Raw genomic sequence first — 14,811 nt, 5'->3', positions numbered from 1 at the left:
CTGCAGCTGGGCAAGAATTCCCCTTGCTTTCTAGTCTCCTACTAGCTGATTCCCAGCTTGCACCGGTGCTGCAGCAATGTTTGAATTCTGCTTTTCCGTCTCTTCACTGCGGTCAGCTCCCCACCTCGGACCTGCAGTACTGCACCCTTCCCAGGGACCCCTGCTTTCTAGACTCCCCCCCCCCCCCCCCCCCCCCCCGCGGCCTGCTCTCTAGCTGAGGCCTCCACTCCAGCATTACAGAAGCTCCCCTTTCAGGCTTCTCTAGTTCCGCTCCATGCTGCACCCTCACAGTTCTCCCCCTTTCTCCTCTCTTCCTGTGTTCTGCTCCCCAGTTCAGCCCCTTACTGATGCAAGGATAACAGCCCCATCCTACTCTGCCTCTAAGAATAAAGACCCCTAGCAACCAACTGTCTGACAATGACATTCATTTGCTCCACGACAGCCTTGTGCCCATTAGCGAGTTTCCACTGAATAACATGCTTTAATGTGTCTGCACATGACAGACGCTGCCAGATTCTGTCTGAGCCCAAGGCAATCGCTCTGAAGTGGCTCAGGGAGGGAGGTAAGCACATCCTGCAGGAGTGTAGCACGGCCCTTGGTTTAGGACTCTGCACCGCTGTTTTCCTGATCCTTCTTAAAAATCAGGATGAATGGGGCTCAGGACGATTACTGTGCGAATAACTGAGTACTTGGTTTGGGTGCAGGTCTGAAGCACCAGGGTATGGGGGGGAGGGGGATTGTTGAATTGTGGTTGACCCAAATTTGCATTTTTTTTTTTTTTTGCACAAAACCCTTTGCCTTGCACTACTGAGAACATCAGTCTCAGGCTGAGTGCGTTGCTTTAATGAGGAATAGACACAGGCCAGCAGCCAGTGGTGGAGTTGCCACCTTTACCATATTGCCCTCTGCACTCATCATGTGGTCATGTTGTCTTCATATCCCCATGCAAATGTGAACAAATCACAGAGTTGCATTGGCTCGGGGAGGCTTTCAAGAGCTCTCAGAAAACGGAGCGCTCGGAATCTGCACCTAAAAATAATTCAGTGGGCATTTAATAGCACTGAGCCTAGACGCACATGCAAGTCAGGTAACCAATCGGGACTGTGTTATAAAATAGGATCATTATAAAGACCCACGATTATTTTGAGGTGCAAAATCAGAGGCTGAGGTCAGGGTCTTTAAAAAATCAGGGCCTTAATTTCCTGGCTGCTTGTTTGTGTGGCACGGGAGAGCAGCCCCCTCAAAATCCGGGCTATTCCTATGAAAATCCAGATCTGTAACACTTGCTGACTGAACGCTAGGCCAGAGACCTGACAATCATATGGCAGCTGCAGACACACGAGGAAGTTGGATTGCTCAATTTAAATTCTGGCTAGAGAGGATTCATGACCCTGCTATTCTCAGGCGTTTAACCATTCTGACTGAACAGCAAACACTTAACGAATCCTAGGAAACCTCGGCGTGTGTCTCCAAGAAACTCCCTTTGCATAGAGCGGTCTGGACCTGTGCCACTGTATAAATCAGCACTCGGCCATGTGGCTTAACAATGAACCTTTTTCTTCTGCCCTTCTGCATGATGACGTGACATGTATGACACTGATGACACATTACATGTTGGCTGTGTGTTAATACTCTGTGTGACACTGGCCTCTTCGTTTTTTCTAAAAAACCGACCCCAGTAGCCTCTAGTAATGGCCCCAAACCTTGCTGTATCAGGACTGTACGAGGAGCGTGGTTGGGATCGTTACTGCAGAGTATTCCATGGGCTAGATTCACCCAAGCTGGCACAAAGAAGTATAAATCACACCTCCTTGTGCCAGCTACTCCCCCGACATCTCAGGGGGATAGTCACCTGGTTGCCACAGCGTGTTTTCCCTTATGGTTCTAGTACGCTAAGGGAAGGCAGCTTTAAATTGCAATTGGGACTCCACGAGAGCCTTGTCACCAGAAATCAATGTATTGCCTGCCTGGTCGCTGCAGCCAGTGCTGCCCGGCTTCTTGGGCCCCAACGGGTCTCCCCGCAGAGGAGACAGGGTGATCGTTTTGCTGTGAGCTTTCTGTCACCATCAGCGGCCTCCACAAGAGTTTGACAGCAGAAACGGGCACAGACCTGAGAATGAATTGGTGGAGCCGAGAATAGAATTTCTCCCAAGAACATGATGGACCAACGACCTGTGGCATCAGTCAGTGCATCTCCCTTAAAGGTTCTGAATTCTTGGGGCCAGATCTTCACTGGGTGTAAGTCAACACTGCTCCACTGATTTCAGAGTCTGAAGAAAGGAGGCCCATTGACTTCAATGAAGCTACGCTGCTTTGCAGCAACTGAGGGTGACGTGTTGAGAGACATCACAGAGATTACTATTTCTGGAGTCGCACAGCTGCCAAAATTAGGACATCTAAATGGCCCCCCAGTGCGGAAAACATCCAGTGGAAGCCATTTGGGGAGAAGGGTACAAGACTGAACTAACGAGCACACTGTTGTAATGTGAGTGGCTAGTGCCGAAAGGCAGAGCTGATGGAAAACGGGGTCTGTGAACATACACGTAAGGGGCAATAATAATTTAAAAAAAAAACACCTATCGCCCCACCAAAAAACCAAGCAAAAAAAAAACACCTTGGTGGCAGATTGCCAGTTCCAGCTGCTTTAAGTGTATTTCAGAATAAAAATACACAGCCAAACAACTAAAATATCCCTGCACCAAATCTGTCACCAGCCCTTTCAACAGAACATTCTCACTTTGTTGTAATCTGTCAGCCATAGATGTGAGCAGATTACATAGCAGTTAGCAATGGGACTCCACGTGTTCCTGCAGGATAAAACATAAACCTAGCTCCTTGATCTGGGATTTCTTGACCCAGGGCTACTCCCTCTCTCTGACCAGCAACTCTTTCCCAAAATGTGAAGTCCATCCCAGGATAGGAAGGAAGGAAAAGCAAAAAGATGCAGAAGAGTTTCTGAAATATGAAGTGTTATACTTAAAATCCCAGCAGCCTGGTATCACAGACAACTTTGTGTCTAATACCTGCATTTTCCTAAGTCTACATAATTTAAACTTTCTGGTCATCTTAGATTTAAAAAAAAAAACACAAGATAATCCCCATGGGGGAAAAAGGTTAATTTCGGCTTGATTCTGCCATTGTATTTATGCTGAGTAGTTACTATATAAGTCGTCTACTGAGTTAAGGGACAGCAAGGTACTACTAAACATGAGTAAAGGTGGCAGAATCAGGCCTTCAGAAATGCAGCCACTTCTAGGTGGGCACATAGCATAAGTTCACTAACCCCCAACAACAATAATTTAGGACAGAATGAAAAGAGTGCTGTAGTACATTTTTCTGGTATTTAAAATGCTGGAATGTGGTTTGTTTTTTCACAAACGTGTACAGAATTTGAATACCCTCTCTCTCCCCATCATTTGTCAAATTTCTTTTGCTACTAAACAAGGCATTTAAGGACAACACACATGATGTGGTAATGTACGGTTCCCTCACTGTGGGTTGGAAAACCAGCTTAAGTCCATTAGAAGCCCTGTAGTCCTGTCTTGGATCATAGGTATTGAAACCAAAGTCATATATTCATAGAGTCCAAGGCCAGAAAGGACCATTGTGATTATCTAGTCTGATCTCCTGTATCACACAGGCCAGAGAACTTCCTCAGAATAATTCCTTTAGAACTACTGCATATTTTGTTAAAAAAATCCAATCTTGGTTTAAAAATTGCCAGTGATGGTGAATCTACTATGGCCCTTGGTAAATTGTTCCAATGGTTAATTACCCTCACTGTTAAAACTTTACATCTTATTGCCAGGCTGAATTCGTCTAGCTTTAACTTCCAGCCATTGGGTCTTTTTACACCTTTGTCTACCAAATTCAAGAGCCCATTAACAATATTTTTTCCCCAGGTAGGTATTTATAGACTGTGATCAAGTCAGTCCATTTAAGCGAGGCACTGTAACTTCAATCCACAAGGGCAAAGAAGTTTAGCTATTGTACTGGAAGGCTGTATGAAATGCCAGAGAGGTGGACGTTATCACAAATGCTTTATTCATGGGGAATTAATTATCCAGACTGGGCTATCTACTGGAACTATTCAAAAAGACCTTTGAAAACCTATTTGTTTCTGGGAGAAAAGGTAACACAGTGTCCCCACTGGTCTGCAGGGGATACAGATAAGACAACACTACAGGCTTGGTATTTACCTTTCTGTTGTGCTGGCTGGTGAATTTGGTATCCCCTGCTACAGAATGCAGAGCCCCAAGTGATGGAATTCTGTTCTAGCCAGTGATAACTTTAGCTCCTATCAATACCTCTCCTTTAACCCACACAGGTAGAGCGTCCTCTCTTCAGGGAAGCTAGCGATTAATCTAGGGTGATGTCAGCTTAGCCACGTCTCACATAGAAATCTGTCTGCACTGCACATAAAAGATGGGTCCTTAACTCGTGTTTAGCTAATCGTAGCTTTGGTTAGCAGCTAAAGTTAAGGTCTATAACAGGAGCCTGGGGTTGAACTTGAGCTGCTAACCCGAGTTAAAAGCTGGGTTGCTGGGATTTCCCTGTGGTTTAACCAGAGTTAGCTAACCCGAGTTAAGAACACACCTTGTTTTGCAGTCAAGACACAAGATGGCTTTTGCATGTAGAATACACCTGCCCTAAAAATTCAGGAGCCATCTGCCAGCTTAAAGAAGCAGGTCCTACCACATTGCTTTGCCATTTACTCTCTTTAGGCAGCTGCTCTAATGAACTCCTTTATTAATGAGGCCAGCAGGAGTCCATCTGATTGGGTCATCCTTTGTGAAAACGATTTGTGCCTGTGCTTCTGAAAGGATGGATGGAAGAGCCCACTCAAGGAAATAAGTTTGCAAATGACTTCTCCTCTCCTGACAGACCACCCACCTCATGAAAGGGCTTGCCAGGAGCTGACTGCAGAGTACATGCCCTTCCCTGTGACTGCCAAGGCCGAAAAGGGAGCCGAAAAGGGTAGGCTGAAAGCAGGGTCATGCCCCCAGCCTCTGTTCTGCAACAGCCAACAGAGCCGGCTGGGCTTGTATTAGGGAATGTAGTAAATCCCCTCCAAGCATGATGGAGATCCTGCTCTGCCCTGTCTCCGTTGTGAGTCCCCAGGAGGAATTCTGGCTGACTCAGTAGCCTGGAGACCTCGTGTTCCAAGATCCTTCTCAGCATGAATGTTTCAGAGCTGAGTTGGAAGCGTCTGAAGACAGTTTAGATGAGAATTGCTGACACAACCTAAACTGCAGTTTATTAGCACAGATGGGATCATTATAAGAAATGGGTACATCTGATGCGTATTGATTTCCCGCCCGGTCAGCGTCTGGCATAGACTAAGTGCACTGCAGGCTTCTAACCCTTCCTACTGTGATTCAGCTTCTTGTCTGGTAACGCCAACAACAGAGAAAATGACATTTCTTAGTGCTGGTCACCAGCTTGTTTGGTGTTTTGTTTGGGGGTGGGATGGGGGAAAGATGGGCAGAGTTATCTACATCTCTCCACTCTTCCCTTGTTTTAACCCCTTCCGGCTTTGAGACGTTGTGCCAAAGCCACTATTCTACCAGCTCAGGAAGACTGGACCAGACTGTCCATGATGCCCCTGAACTCAAGGACAATGCCGCGCTACATTCAGCACACACATACAATGCTCACAACAGGGAAGATGGAATTTCAAAGGGAAAGGCAGACAGTGCCTTCATCTGGAAAGAGAGTGGCTTAGGTGAAATTGGTTGGTGGGCCTCAGTCTAGTATTGAACAAGAGTCTCTGTCACAAAATCCACCGTTACATTAGGTGCTCATTGGCAAACTTATTGGAAGTCCAAGCAGAGAGGTGAGCGGAGTTTGAACTAAAGGGCTCTGGAGTCTGGTTCCTCTGGCTCAGGGCTGAAGCATTTTGTTGGGTTGGTGTAGAAGACACTTGCTCTGCTGCTGTCCTTATTGTATCTGCTCTGTGCATACATAGAGAACCTCTGCCTCCAGGGCTGTGAATCCTGTGCCTGTCACAAAGCACTAAAGTCATGTATAAAGTGGGAAAAGTGGAGAACCAAGGAAGCAAAGGGTAATGAGGGATATTCTCTTTCCTCCCTCTTCCAAGCCCTCTCTACTCCTAGATTCATTCTCGTGAAAATGGGCCCTTTCGCTGCTACCCTGGCTTTTCTGTCTTGTCATTCATATGGCTAAATCTGATTTTTCAGTAGCTTCAAGGGAGGGAGTTGAGAAGACAGATGAACCCTTGGACAACGGCAGTTGTTTGCAGAGACTCGGATACCATTTGGACACTAGACATCATGGATATGTTCTGAGCTCTGATAAACTAGTGCGATTTCTCTGTTGTAAATCTTGCAGGTGTGTCACAGTATCTGATTACTTGGGCAGTTATCCTGTTTTACAGAGAATTCTTGCCCATGTGCTGGAGGTATCCAAAGCAATGCTAGCTCAATGGTGTAACTCAGCTGAGTTGTCTAAATGGCAAGAAAGGTTTATTACAATGTGTTCTTGCCTCTTACATGCTGCTCTTTCAGTGTTGCCGAGTGCCAGGAAAAGAATTAATCCATAAATGTTCATATATCCAGGGAAGCCAGGGTGGGAAAGTATCTGCATCACGGCGTCGCTCTCTGAAGCTAACAAGACGGACCTTACACAGCTCTTTCCAGGTACATAGCTGTGCCATGGTGCCAGGCCCTTCCATGCTCCCTTGTGAAGTAGGGTGAACCTGAATTCAACTTTCACTATTCCTTGAACCAGTGTTCAAGGCAAGGGCTGTTTGGGAGACAGAGATGGGAGGATACTGTTGGGAAGCTGGGCGCCACATGTAGGCCCTTAGGACTGGATTCAACCCTAAGCTCAGAAACCTTCCCATTTCCATTTCTGTTTAAATTAACTTATTCTAGTCTCATATTATAAGCGATGTCTCTCAAGGAAAAGACCTTGCTGACTGCCATGGTAACTTCCCCTCCTGCTGAGTTAGTCTCCCAGCTTACAGTACTTAATATTATTGACTTGTATTATGAGAGTACCTAGATGCCTCAGCCAAGATCACAACCCCGTTCTGCTAGACACTGCACAAGCGCATGGTAAGTGACAGTTCTGGAGCCTGAGCACCTCTGAATTGGAGCCATAGTTACCTCACAAGGCACAAACAATGTTATTCCACATCGGCCTTCTCTGGACTTGATTGAGCTTTCCCCTTCTGCAGTCTGTTCACCTCTGACTGAAGTAAACGGCAGTGAGCAATACTGGTCCAATCAACTGCATTTGGCGATCTGAGTTTTATAGGGCGGCTTGGTTTTGCTCATCATGTAGGGAGCTTAACATTCAAACTTGAGCACCGAAGGCAGGAATATTTACTTGCAAGCAAAGATAAGTCAAGCCATAAATCCAGCTAAACGGTATCTACAGCTCCGACTTGAGTAATGCAGCAAATTATCCCTTTTGGTTTCATTGGTACTTGTGGCCTAAGGTGTAAAGGTGGATTGTTCAATAAATAGCTCAACAGACTCACCCCAATTAATTGGATTGTTCACTTACGCTGATATTCCTTCCAATTAAACCTAAGTGAGGTTGAGCGATGGGATAGACAGAGGAGGGAGCATGTCAAGCACATTTTAATGGACAAATGTGATGAAAAAATGGAATCTGCCCATCTGATGGGAATAATAATGGGAAAACATGACCTATAATATTTCTTTCTTGAATCGGAGAGGACCTTCTAGTAATCGGAGGGCATTAAAATGTGCATTGTCTTGGAATTTATGTGTAAAGCTATAGTGCCCAGCTAGTCATCCAAGCTGAATCTTTACTTTGCTGGTAAAACTAATTTCACAGTGCTACCCAGTCCCAAAGCACGTGGCACTTGTACAGGGGTAATAAAGCACAAGAATGGTACTTACACAAGCAGTAAATTAGACCTGATGTGTTAAATGGAAATGAATATCCATCTTCTAGCCATGTTCAGCCTCTGCCCTAGTGTCCCTAGCAACACTCCATTACTTTCATGTCTGCAGCAGGATTCATTACCCTCCCTCCTAGTCCATCCACCACAGAGGATGGGCTAAGGAAAAAGGAGGATCCAACAATCAGTGTTGAAGGGGAAGGGAGAGGAGGAGAGAGAGTTTTCTGAGGAATAATCATTGGATCCTTAGAATCAGAGTTAGTGATGACAAAGACCTATGGAGTACCTACCAGCGTGGGATTGTCCACTGCATTCTCCAGTGCTTTATCCACAAATCGGCACTGGGCATCCACCCTTTCCACTGGGCGACTGTTGCTCAATCTAACAGACTTCTCTGTTAGGAAATTCTTTTTGATAGTCAACTCTAAATTGTCCTTCTCTTAATTTCAGCCCTATTAGTCCTTTTTTCTAGCCCCTTGTCTGTCAGTGGCTTTGCTTCGGGGACAGAGTATATTACGCTATGAGCACCAGCCTTCTTTGTCAGAGCAGCTGTGTGACCTTGTGTTTAATAATGGCTGGCTCCAGCTGCAGCACGGGAAGGGAAGGGGATGGAACGCTGGAGGGTGATAAGCTCTGCTAAGGTTCATGTGTGGTGACCTTTGAGACATGTGCTGTCCCCTCTTCCTTTTGCTTAATCCAAGGCTCTGTAACCCAGTGTGATGGAAGAAAGGGACGTGTGGGGGAGGGAACCCAAGCAACCAAGACAAATAGAGCTGGCAACGAGAAATTCTGCTGCATCTGACAGGGCTGTGTGCAGCAGGGCCAGGCCTTTGGGAGCAATAATGGAGAGATCAGGCTCCATTTTCCAATGCGCTGCAAATTAGCTAGCTTAGAAGATAGCCGGGTGATGGGGAAATGTGCACATGTTGCAACCTAGTTAAAGCTTCATGGTCTCTAAGGGGACTGGGGAGGAGAGTGGTGTTAAGCAGTGAGGTGGGGGAGGAGATTGGAAGGAAGCTTCCCACAGCGTAATCACCGGACGAATTTTCACATATGCTCCTCTCAATGCTTTCCTTTCGGGGTTAGTATGAAACGGCGTGGCTCTGGGGCTTGAGGGATCTCAGGCTGGTTCCTCAACACCACAAAAGCCATCATCACAGCCGGCTCCCTTGTGGAATAGGCACTGAGAATAAATTATCCTCTGACTCCTGGAGTTGGTCCATCCAGGGCAGAGTTGAGTTTGATGGGACAGTGCAGCCTACTTTTATCTTATCTGCACACATACCAATGACCGCAGTGGAAGGTTAACAAGGCGGGACTGGTGTTCTGTAAATCATTCTAGGAACTGCAGTCTGCGGTGATATTGCACTGACTAGTCTGCAGAAGAGAAGAGCGAGGGGGGATTTGATAGCTGCTTTCAACTTCCTGAAAGGGGGTTCCAAAGAGGATGGATCTAGACTGTTCTCAGTGGTAGCAGATGACAGAACAAGGAGTAATGGTCTCAAGTTGCAGTGGGGGAGGTTTAGGTTGGATATTAGGAAAAAACTTTTTCACCAGGAGGGTGGTGAAGCACTGGAATGGGTTACCTAGGGAGGTGGTGGAATCGCCTTCCTTAGAGGTTTTTAAGGTCAGGCTTGACAGTTGGAGATTGGTCCTGCTTTGAGCAAGGGGTTGGACTAGATGACCTCCTAAGGTCCCTTCCAACCCTGATATTCTATGATTCTATGACTAGGAAGATATTACAGAACTGTTCCAGTGTTCTGCAAGTCTTGCTTGAAGGATGTTAAACAGGCTCACCAATATGGGAGCTGTCTTGGGAAAACAGGCAGTTAGCAGCCATCCGTATGTCCTGGTTCCTCTCTGGGGTTCTTTTAGAGCAGCGTAATCACTAGGCTGCCATTCAAGAGATCGCTCGACTCCTTCTGTTCCTTATACAATGATTTAAGTTAGCAGCGTTTTGCAGCATGTTCTAACACCTCTGCATTCTCCATACAAGGGGTTGGTTGGCGTATGTGGTACAGTAATAGTTTGGAATGAAGGTTATACCAATATGTCAAGCAGATTCCCCTTCAAAGAGAGCGGAGCTGAAAATATTCTCTGGAGGATTGTGCAGCTGAGGCCGTAAGCATGATGCCAATATTTTACTCTGAACTCAGTGTAACATTTCCAAAATTCATTGCCAAGAGAGTTCTTGACCCTGGAATGTTAAGGTGTCAATAGCCGCTGGGCATGTTGCTAAAAAGTCAATACATCTTTGTATTGTACATGTCTGATGATTGTTCTGTTTCTTTGGAATAAGGAGGAGAATAACCTGTATATCTGTGTCCACCTGAAATGGATTCTGGCCTTTTACTGTATGTGCCATTGCCCATCTTCTTACCTATCTAGCCAAGAGCATGTGCTACTTCAGGACTCAGTTTGTGTGCGCACATCCCATAGGGACATTCAGAAGTAGGCACCCAGTCGTGTGTGCTGAAAATCAGGTTCTTCCCGTGCAGCTCCCCGAAGTGAACCTGCCTAGTTAGGAATCTGATGAGAGGAAAGACCTTTCGCTTTTATAATCTGATCCGAAGTCACAGATTAAAGAATCCCAAAGGAAAACACCTATTGTATGATTTTTGAGCACAAATGTGGGTCTACAAATACACTCCAATTGAAGGTGTCCTGCTGTACAAGAAAAAGACACGAGGAGTGCCCAAGCCTTTTCTTTCTGAGCAGGGGTCGCCGTAGCTCGGAGGCATCAAGATTAAAAAAATAAAAGTGGTGGTGGGGAGGACAAGGAGATGGAGTGGGAATGAAAGAAACCAAAAGCAGGTGATTAGGGATACAGCAGTCAATCCACAAATAAATTTGCCTGGAGACAGATGAAAAAGCCACCACCAAATGACAGAAGCATTTGCAGTGTTTTAATGTCCTTCCCTTTCACTCCTTTGCCTATTGCTTTACTCTTAATGGAAGATGCTATCTAAGATACCAGAGGCCCCTTACAGAGGATCAGTTATTTCTCTCATTTTCCTCCTTGCAATCAGAACTTCCCCCCACTTTCCTCAGCATGCGTGTGAGACCCTCCATAAAGACAGGCTGATTGTATAGACTTAAAACAAACCAAACCAAAACGCTTTGGAAAAGCCCTATGCAGGGATATGTATAAGTTAGATGTAGAAACCCAGATCTTTTCTGCTCATCTTTGATGGAGAGGAGGAACTGCAAATGCACATCGTGTTTAGGGCAGTACAAGAGTGTACAATCTGTGAGTACTGGGATGGAATCAACCATAGGAAAATTTAGGCTAAAAAAATCCCATGCTGGTGTGTCTCTCTCTCTCTCTCTTCTGTGCTATTGATTAGATTGTGGATTAGTCTCCCAAGGGAAGCAGGAGGAGGCTCCTAGCTTATGTTATTTAACACAATCCTGGACAAAGCACTAGAGGCCGTGATATAGGGAACAATTCTGCATTGGCCAGTGGATAACATAATGAGGCAGTTACTTTTCCAGTGGCTTAGATTCTAGGGAGGTCGCTAATGTAGACGGTAAGAGATTTCCTGGTACATGTAGAAAAAAGCAGGGGACAACCATTGTGCCCTGGCTAATCCATTCAGTTAATAAAACAGATGGTAATGGCTAGGGCTGCGTCTGAGGGATTGCGGCGCACATAACAGCATAGAGAGGATAGCGCCTTTGAAATGCCTAAGTTGGACAGATAGCTTGGGACTCTCGGCGTTTGAGTGGGAGATCTACCCTGGACTGCTAAGGGAACAGAGTTAGGCCAACATGAGTGCTTTGGAAAATTCCACTCATACAGGCTGCTATGCTATATAATGACTGCACTCGAGTATAGAATTCAGTGGGTTCAGAAGTGCCTTGGACTACTCTGGCATCTGAAACATATTTCTGTATGTCAACTCTGTTCTGCTACATCGATACCAGGCTACATGTTTAAGACAAAGATGGGCCCAAACCAAAAGACTGTCCCCGGATCACTGCATCCAAACACCTGCAAACTTTGGGGAAGTTCAGATTCGGATCTGATTTGGAGTCAATCCTTCTCTGCATTAAAAGGAAATAATATCTGTATGTGCTGGTGATTTAAAGCCATTATTCGCTACATTAAAAAATGAAACAAAAAAGGTGTTCAAGGGTTAAATGAAAAATGTGCCCTTAAAAAAGAGATTCATTGAGGGTTAATAAGAACCAATTGAACTGTCACTTGTGGTACCATCTGGCACAGTGCACCAGGGCCTAGGGGAGGACCAGAAATGTTACAGTGTCCTTGTCCTATGACAGGATCTCTGCTTATGGTGACTAAACCATCAGCAACTCCTAAATGGCAACAGATCTGAAAATGCAAAAGACTTCATTGGGTTAGCTGTTTAAACTAAAGGGAATGCTGAATTCATAGAAAAAACTCTCCAGCCACAACGCAGTCCCCAGCTGGTATTATGAGAGAGGTGAGGATTTTATCTGGCTAGAGTAGCTGCAGATGGGACAACTGAAGAGAAAGAGTGAAGGCCTTTAAAGCTACGAGTTTCCTTCACTGGTGACTGATGTGCAGGAGCGCCGCCAGCTTTTCTGCCGCCCTAGGCGGCGGAAGGTCCCACCCCAAAATGCCGCCCCCCACAGAGGCAGTGGAAGGTCCCGCCGCCGAAATACCGCCGCGGTCGCCGCCCCCCAAATTGTAGCGTCCTTGGCGACCGCCTAGGTAGCCTAATAGGTTGTGCCGGCCCTGCTGATGTGCATGAGCGCGCCTTGCTGACCTAGAGATCTAGATCCTCCAACTTTTAGCTGAGTAGTTCCATCGTCTTCAAGAGGTACTCCGGTGTGTAAGGGCTGCAGGATCAGTCCTTCATTCTTCTGTTCCTTCCACTCTTTAGTTCCTCCTTCTCTCTCTTTCACACTCTGTGTGTTTGTGCGTGTGGGTGTGTTGGAGATTTTCAAAGCACTGTAGAGGAGTTAGTCACACATCTTCCATTGAAATGAATGCTGATTGGCTGTGATTGTAATACAATCCTTGCTGAAAATATAGCATAGAGATTCCCAATCTGTTGTCGGTTCACAGACCACTAGCTGATGGACTCTGCAGAGTGTGCTGGTCATTTGGTGTGGGCGACTCCCCCTTAATTCCAGCCGCTAAACAGCATTAAAAGAAGATTGAAAATACAGGAATACTTTCCTACTGGTACTTTTCCATGGAGGATATCTATCTATCTATCTATCTATCTATCTATCTATCTATCTATCTATCTATCTATCTATCTATCTAACATAAACACCAATGGTTTGGCCAGCACAGCCGTAATCAGAGAATCATGAAAGTCTGTGTTGGCAAAAATGGCTGTTTTATTGTTAGTGAAATAGATTAAATGTGAATATCCATACAATAAATATTTGGAATTGGCATAATGTTAGGGTCACCTGCTATTTATAGAATCAGGCCTGGAAGGGACCTCCAGTCATCTAGTCCAGTCCCCTACATTCATTCTGGAGTACAAAATAATTGCATCTTGATCTGAGGATGCCGGGTCATGACATCACAATATTTGCATGTTCCCATCTTGACATGGGTAAGCGCCTGATCACACTGCATCGTTATGCCGTGATACAACATAGTGAGATCAGTTGAAATCCCAACATTTTGGTGTAAAGTTCTGATCTATATTCTGATCTCAGGCTTTATCACAGAAGCTAAACAACCCAAACAGCATCATTGATTAAGTTGCAAAATGAAGTTGTTTTAGCATCAATCGTTAGGTAGAAGCCGACAGATTTAGTGTTGGATGGATAACAATTAAAGCTGGGTCCAAGCCAAAATGCATCAAATGAACACACCCAAACTCTGGGAAATTCATATCTAGATGTAGGTCCAGATTAGAAGTTTGTTGGTGGCCCTCCTATCTTCAGAATGAGGTGAACCAAGACCCTAGACTCGAACACTTGTGATCTTTGTGAAAACTTGGATCTGATTCCTAACTGTGCACCTTGAGCGCATTGTTAAGAATAATACTAATAACACAAGGAAACCAACACCACTGTAACAGCAAAGAGTTCACCTATTTTTACTATAATCTGTCTGTCTGTCTCTGAATTTCTGGGAGGCCTATCACCATAATGAGCTCTGTTAGGGAAGTGGAAATTGAATCAACTACATTGTGCTACAATTTGTCCTATTAACCAGGTAAACAAACTGTCCTGTTATCTATCAGACTGTCCAGAAGTCAACTATCCCCATGAGCGGATCCACTAGATCAGTGTATGGAGCAACCTGCTTTGAGACATTCCCTTTATAACATCATGATCAAGCCCTGGGGTGAGCTATTCTGGGCCAAGAGACTAGCTCCGGATAGATCAGAATTAGATCTGTATCGGAGTTCTGCATGATACGTTAATAGCTTGGACACAACACTCATCCCAATCTTTAAACAACACCCCCAACAGAGTCATTGCCAAGACATACCTGAGCATTTTAAAGGACACTTCAGACCAAAGTTTAATGAGCCCAAATGCAACATTTCCTTTCCTTCTGATATAATAACCTTTGGAATGGGATACTCACTATTGGGCAGAGTCATTAAGTTGATATTCCCGGGACCGGTTGAAGCACTCCTGGATTCCAGAATCTGCCCAGAGTCTCATCATAGCTGACAGCAGCTCTGGAGAGAAGGGCTCTGTGTCCTCCATTCGACTTACTACATCACAGACCATCTTAGCATCAGCCTAGAGAGGAAAGAAGCAACAGGTCACATGAGTTGCTGAGATGTATTCTGGAACTGGAGAATTGTCCTCTCCTTGAGACTCCTAAATAATAGAGAGAGTCCTCAGCTAAGAGCCCACATGTTTCTGACTCATGTTTTAGGATTCATAGCAGAGCCATCCAGTAGAGTGGCCGGAATGAGGATGTGTCAAAGAAGCCATTAGGA

At 45.4% G+C, this 14,811-nt stretch overlaps 1 protein-coding gene across 2 annotated transcripts in view; it reads right to left on the bottom strand.

The window, feature by feature from the left end:
- The window catches only part of GNAO1 (G protein subunit alpha o1), a 315,387-nt gene that overhangs the window by 86,545 nt on the left and 214,031 nt on the right, over positions 1-14,811 (bottom strand). For both annotated transcript variants that reach the window (XM_054048942.1, XM_054048941.1), the window contains exon 4: positions 14,448-14,608. In XM_054048942.1, coding sequence (XP_053904917.1) covers positions 14,448-14,608 — 161 coding nt within the window. The remainder of the gene's footprint in view (positions 1-14,447; positions 14,609-14,811) is intronic.

The sequence above is a fragment of the Malaclemys terrapin genome, chromosome 14 (genome assembly GCF_027887155.1).
Source record: "Malaclemys terrapin pileata isolate rMalTer1 chromosome 14, rMalTer1.hap1, whole genome shotgun sequence".
Classification (NCBI taxonomy): Eukaryota; Metazoa; Chordata; order Testudines; family Emydidae; genus Malaclemys; species Malaclemys terrapin.
The sequence above is the reverse complement of the archived record's forward strand: the minus strand, read 5'-3'. Positions and strand labels throughout refer to the sequence as shown.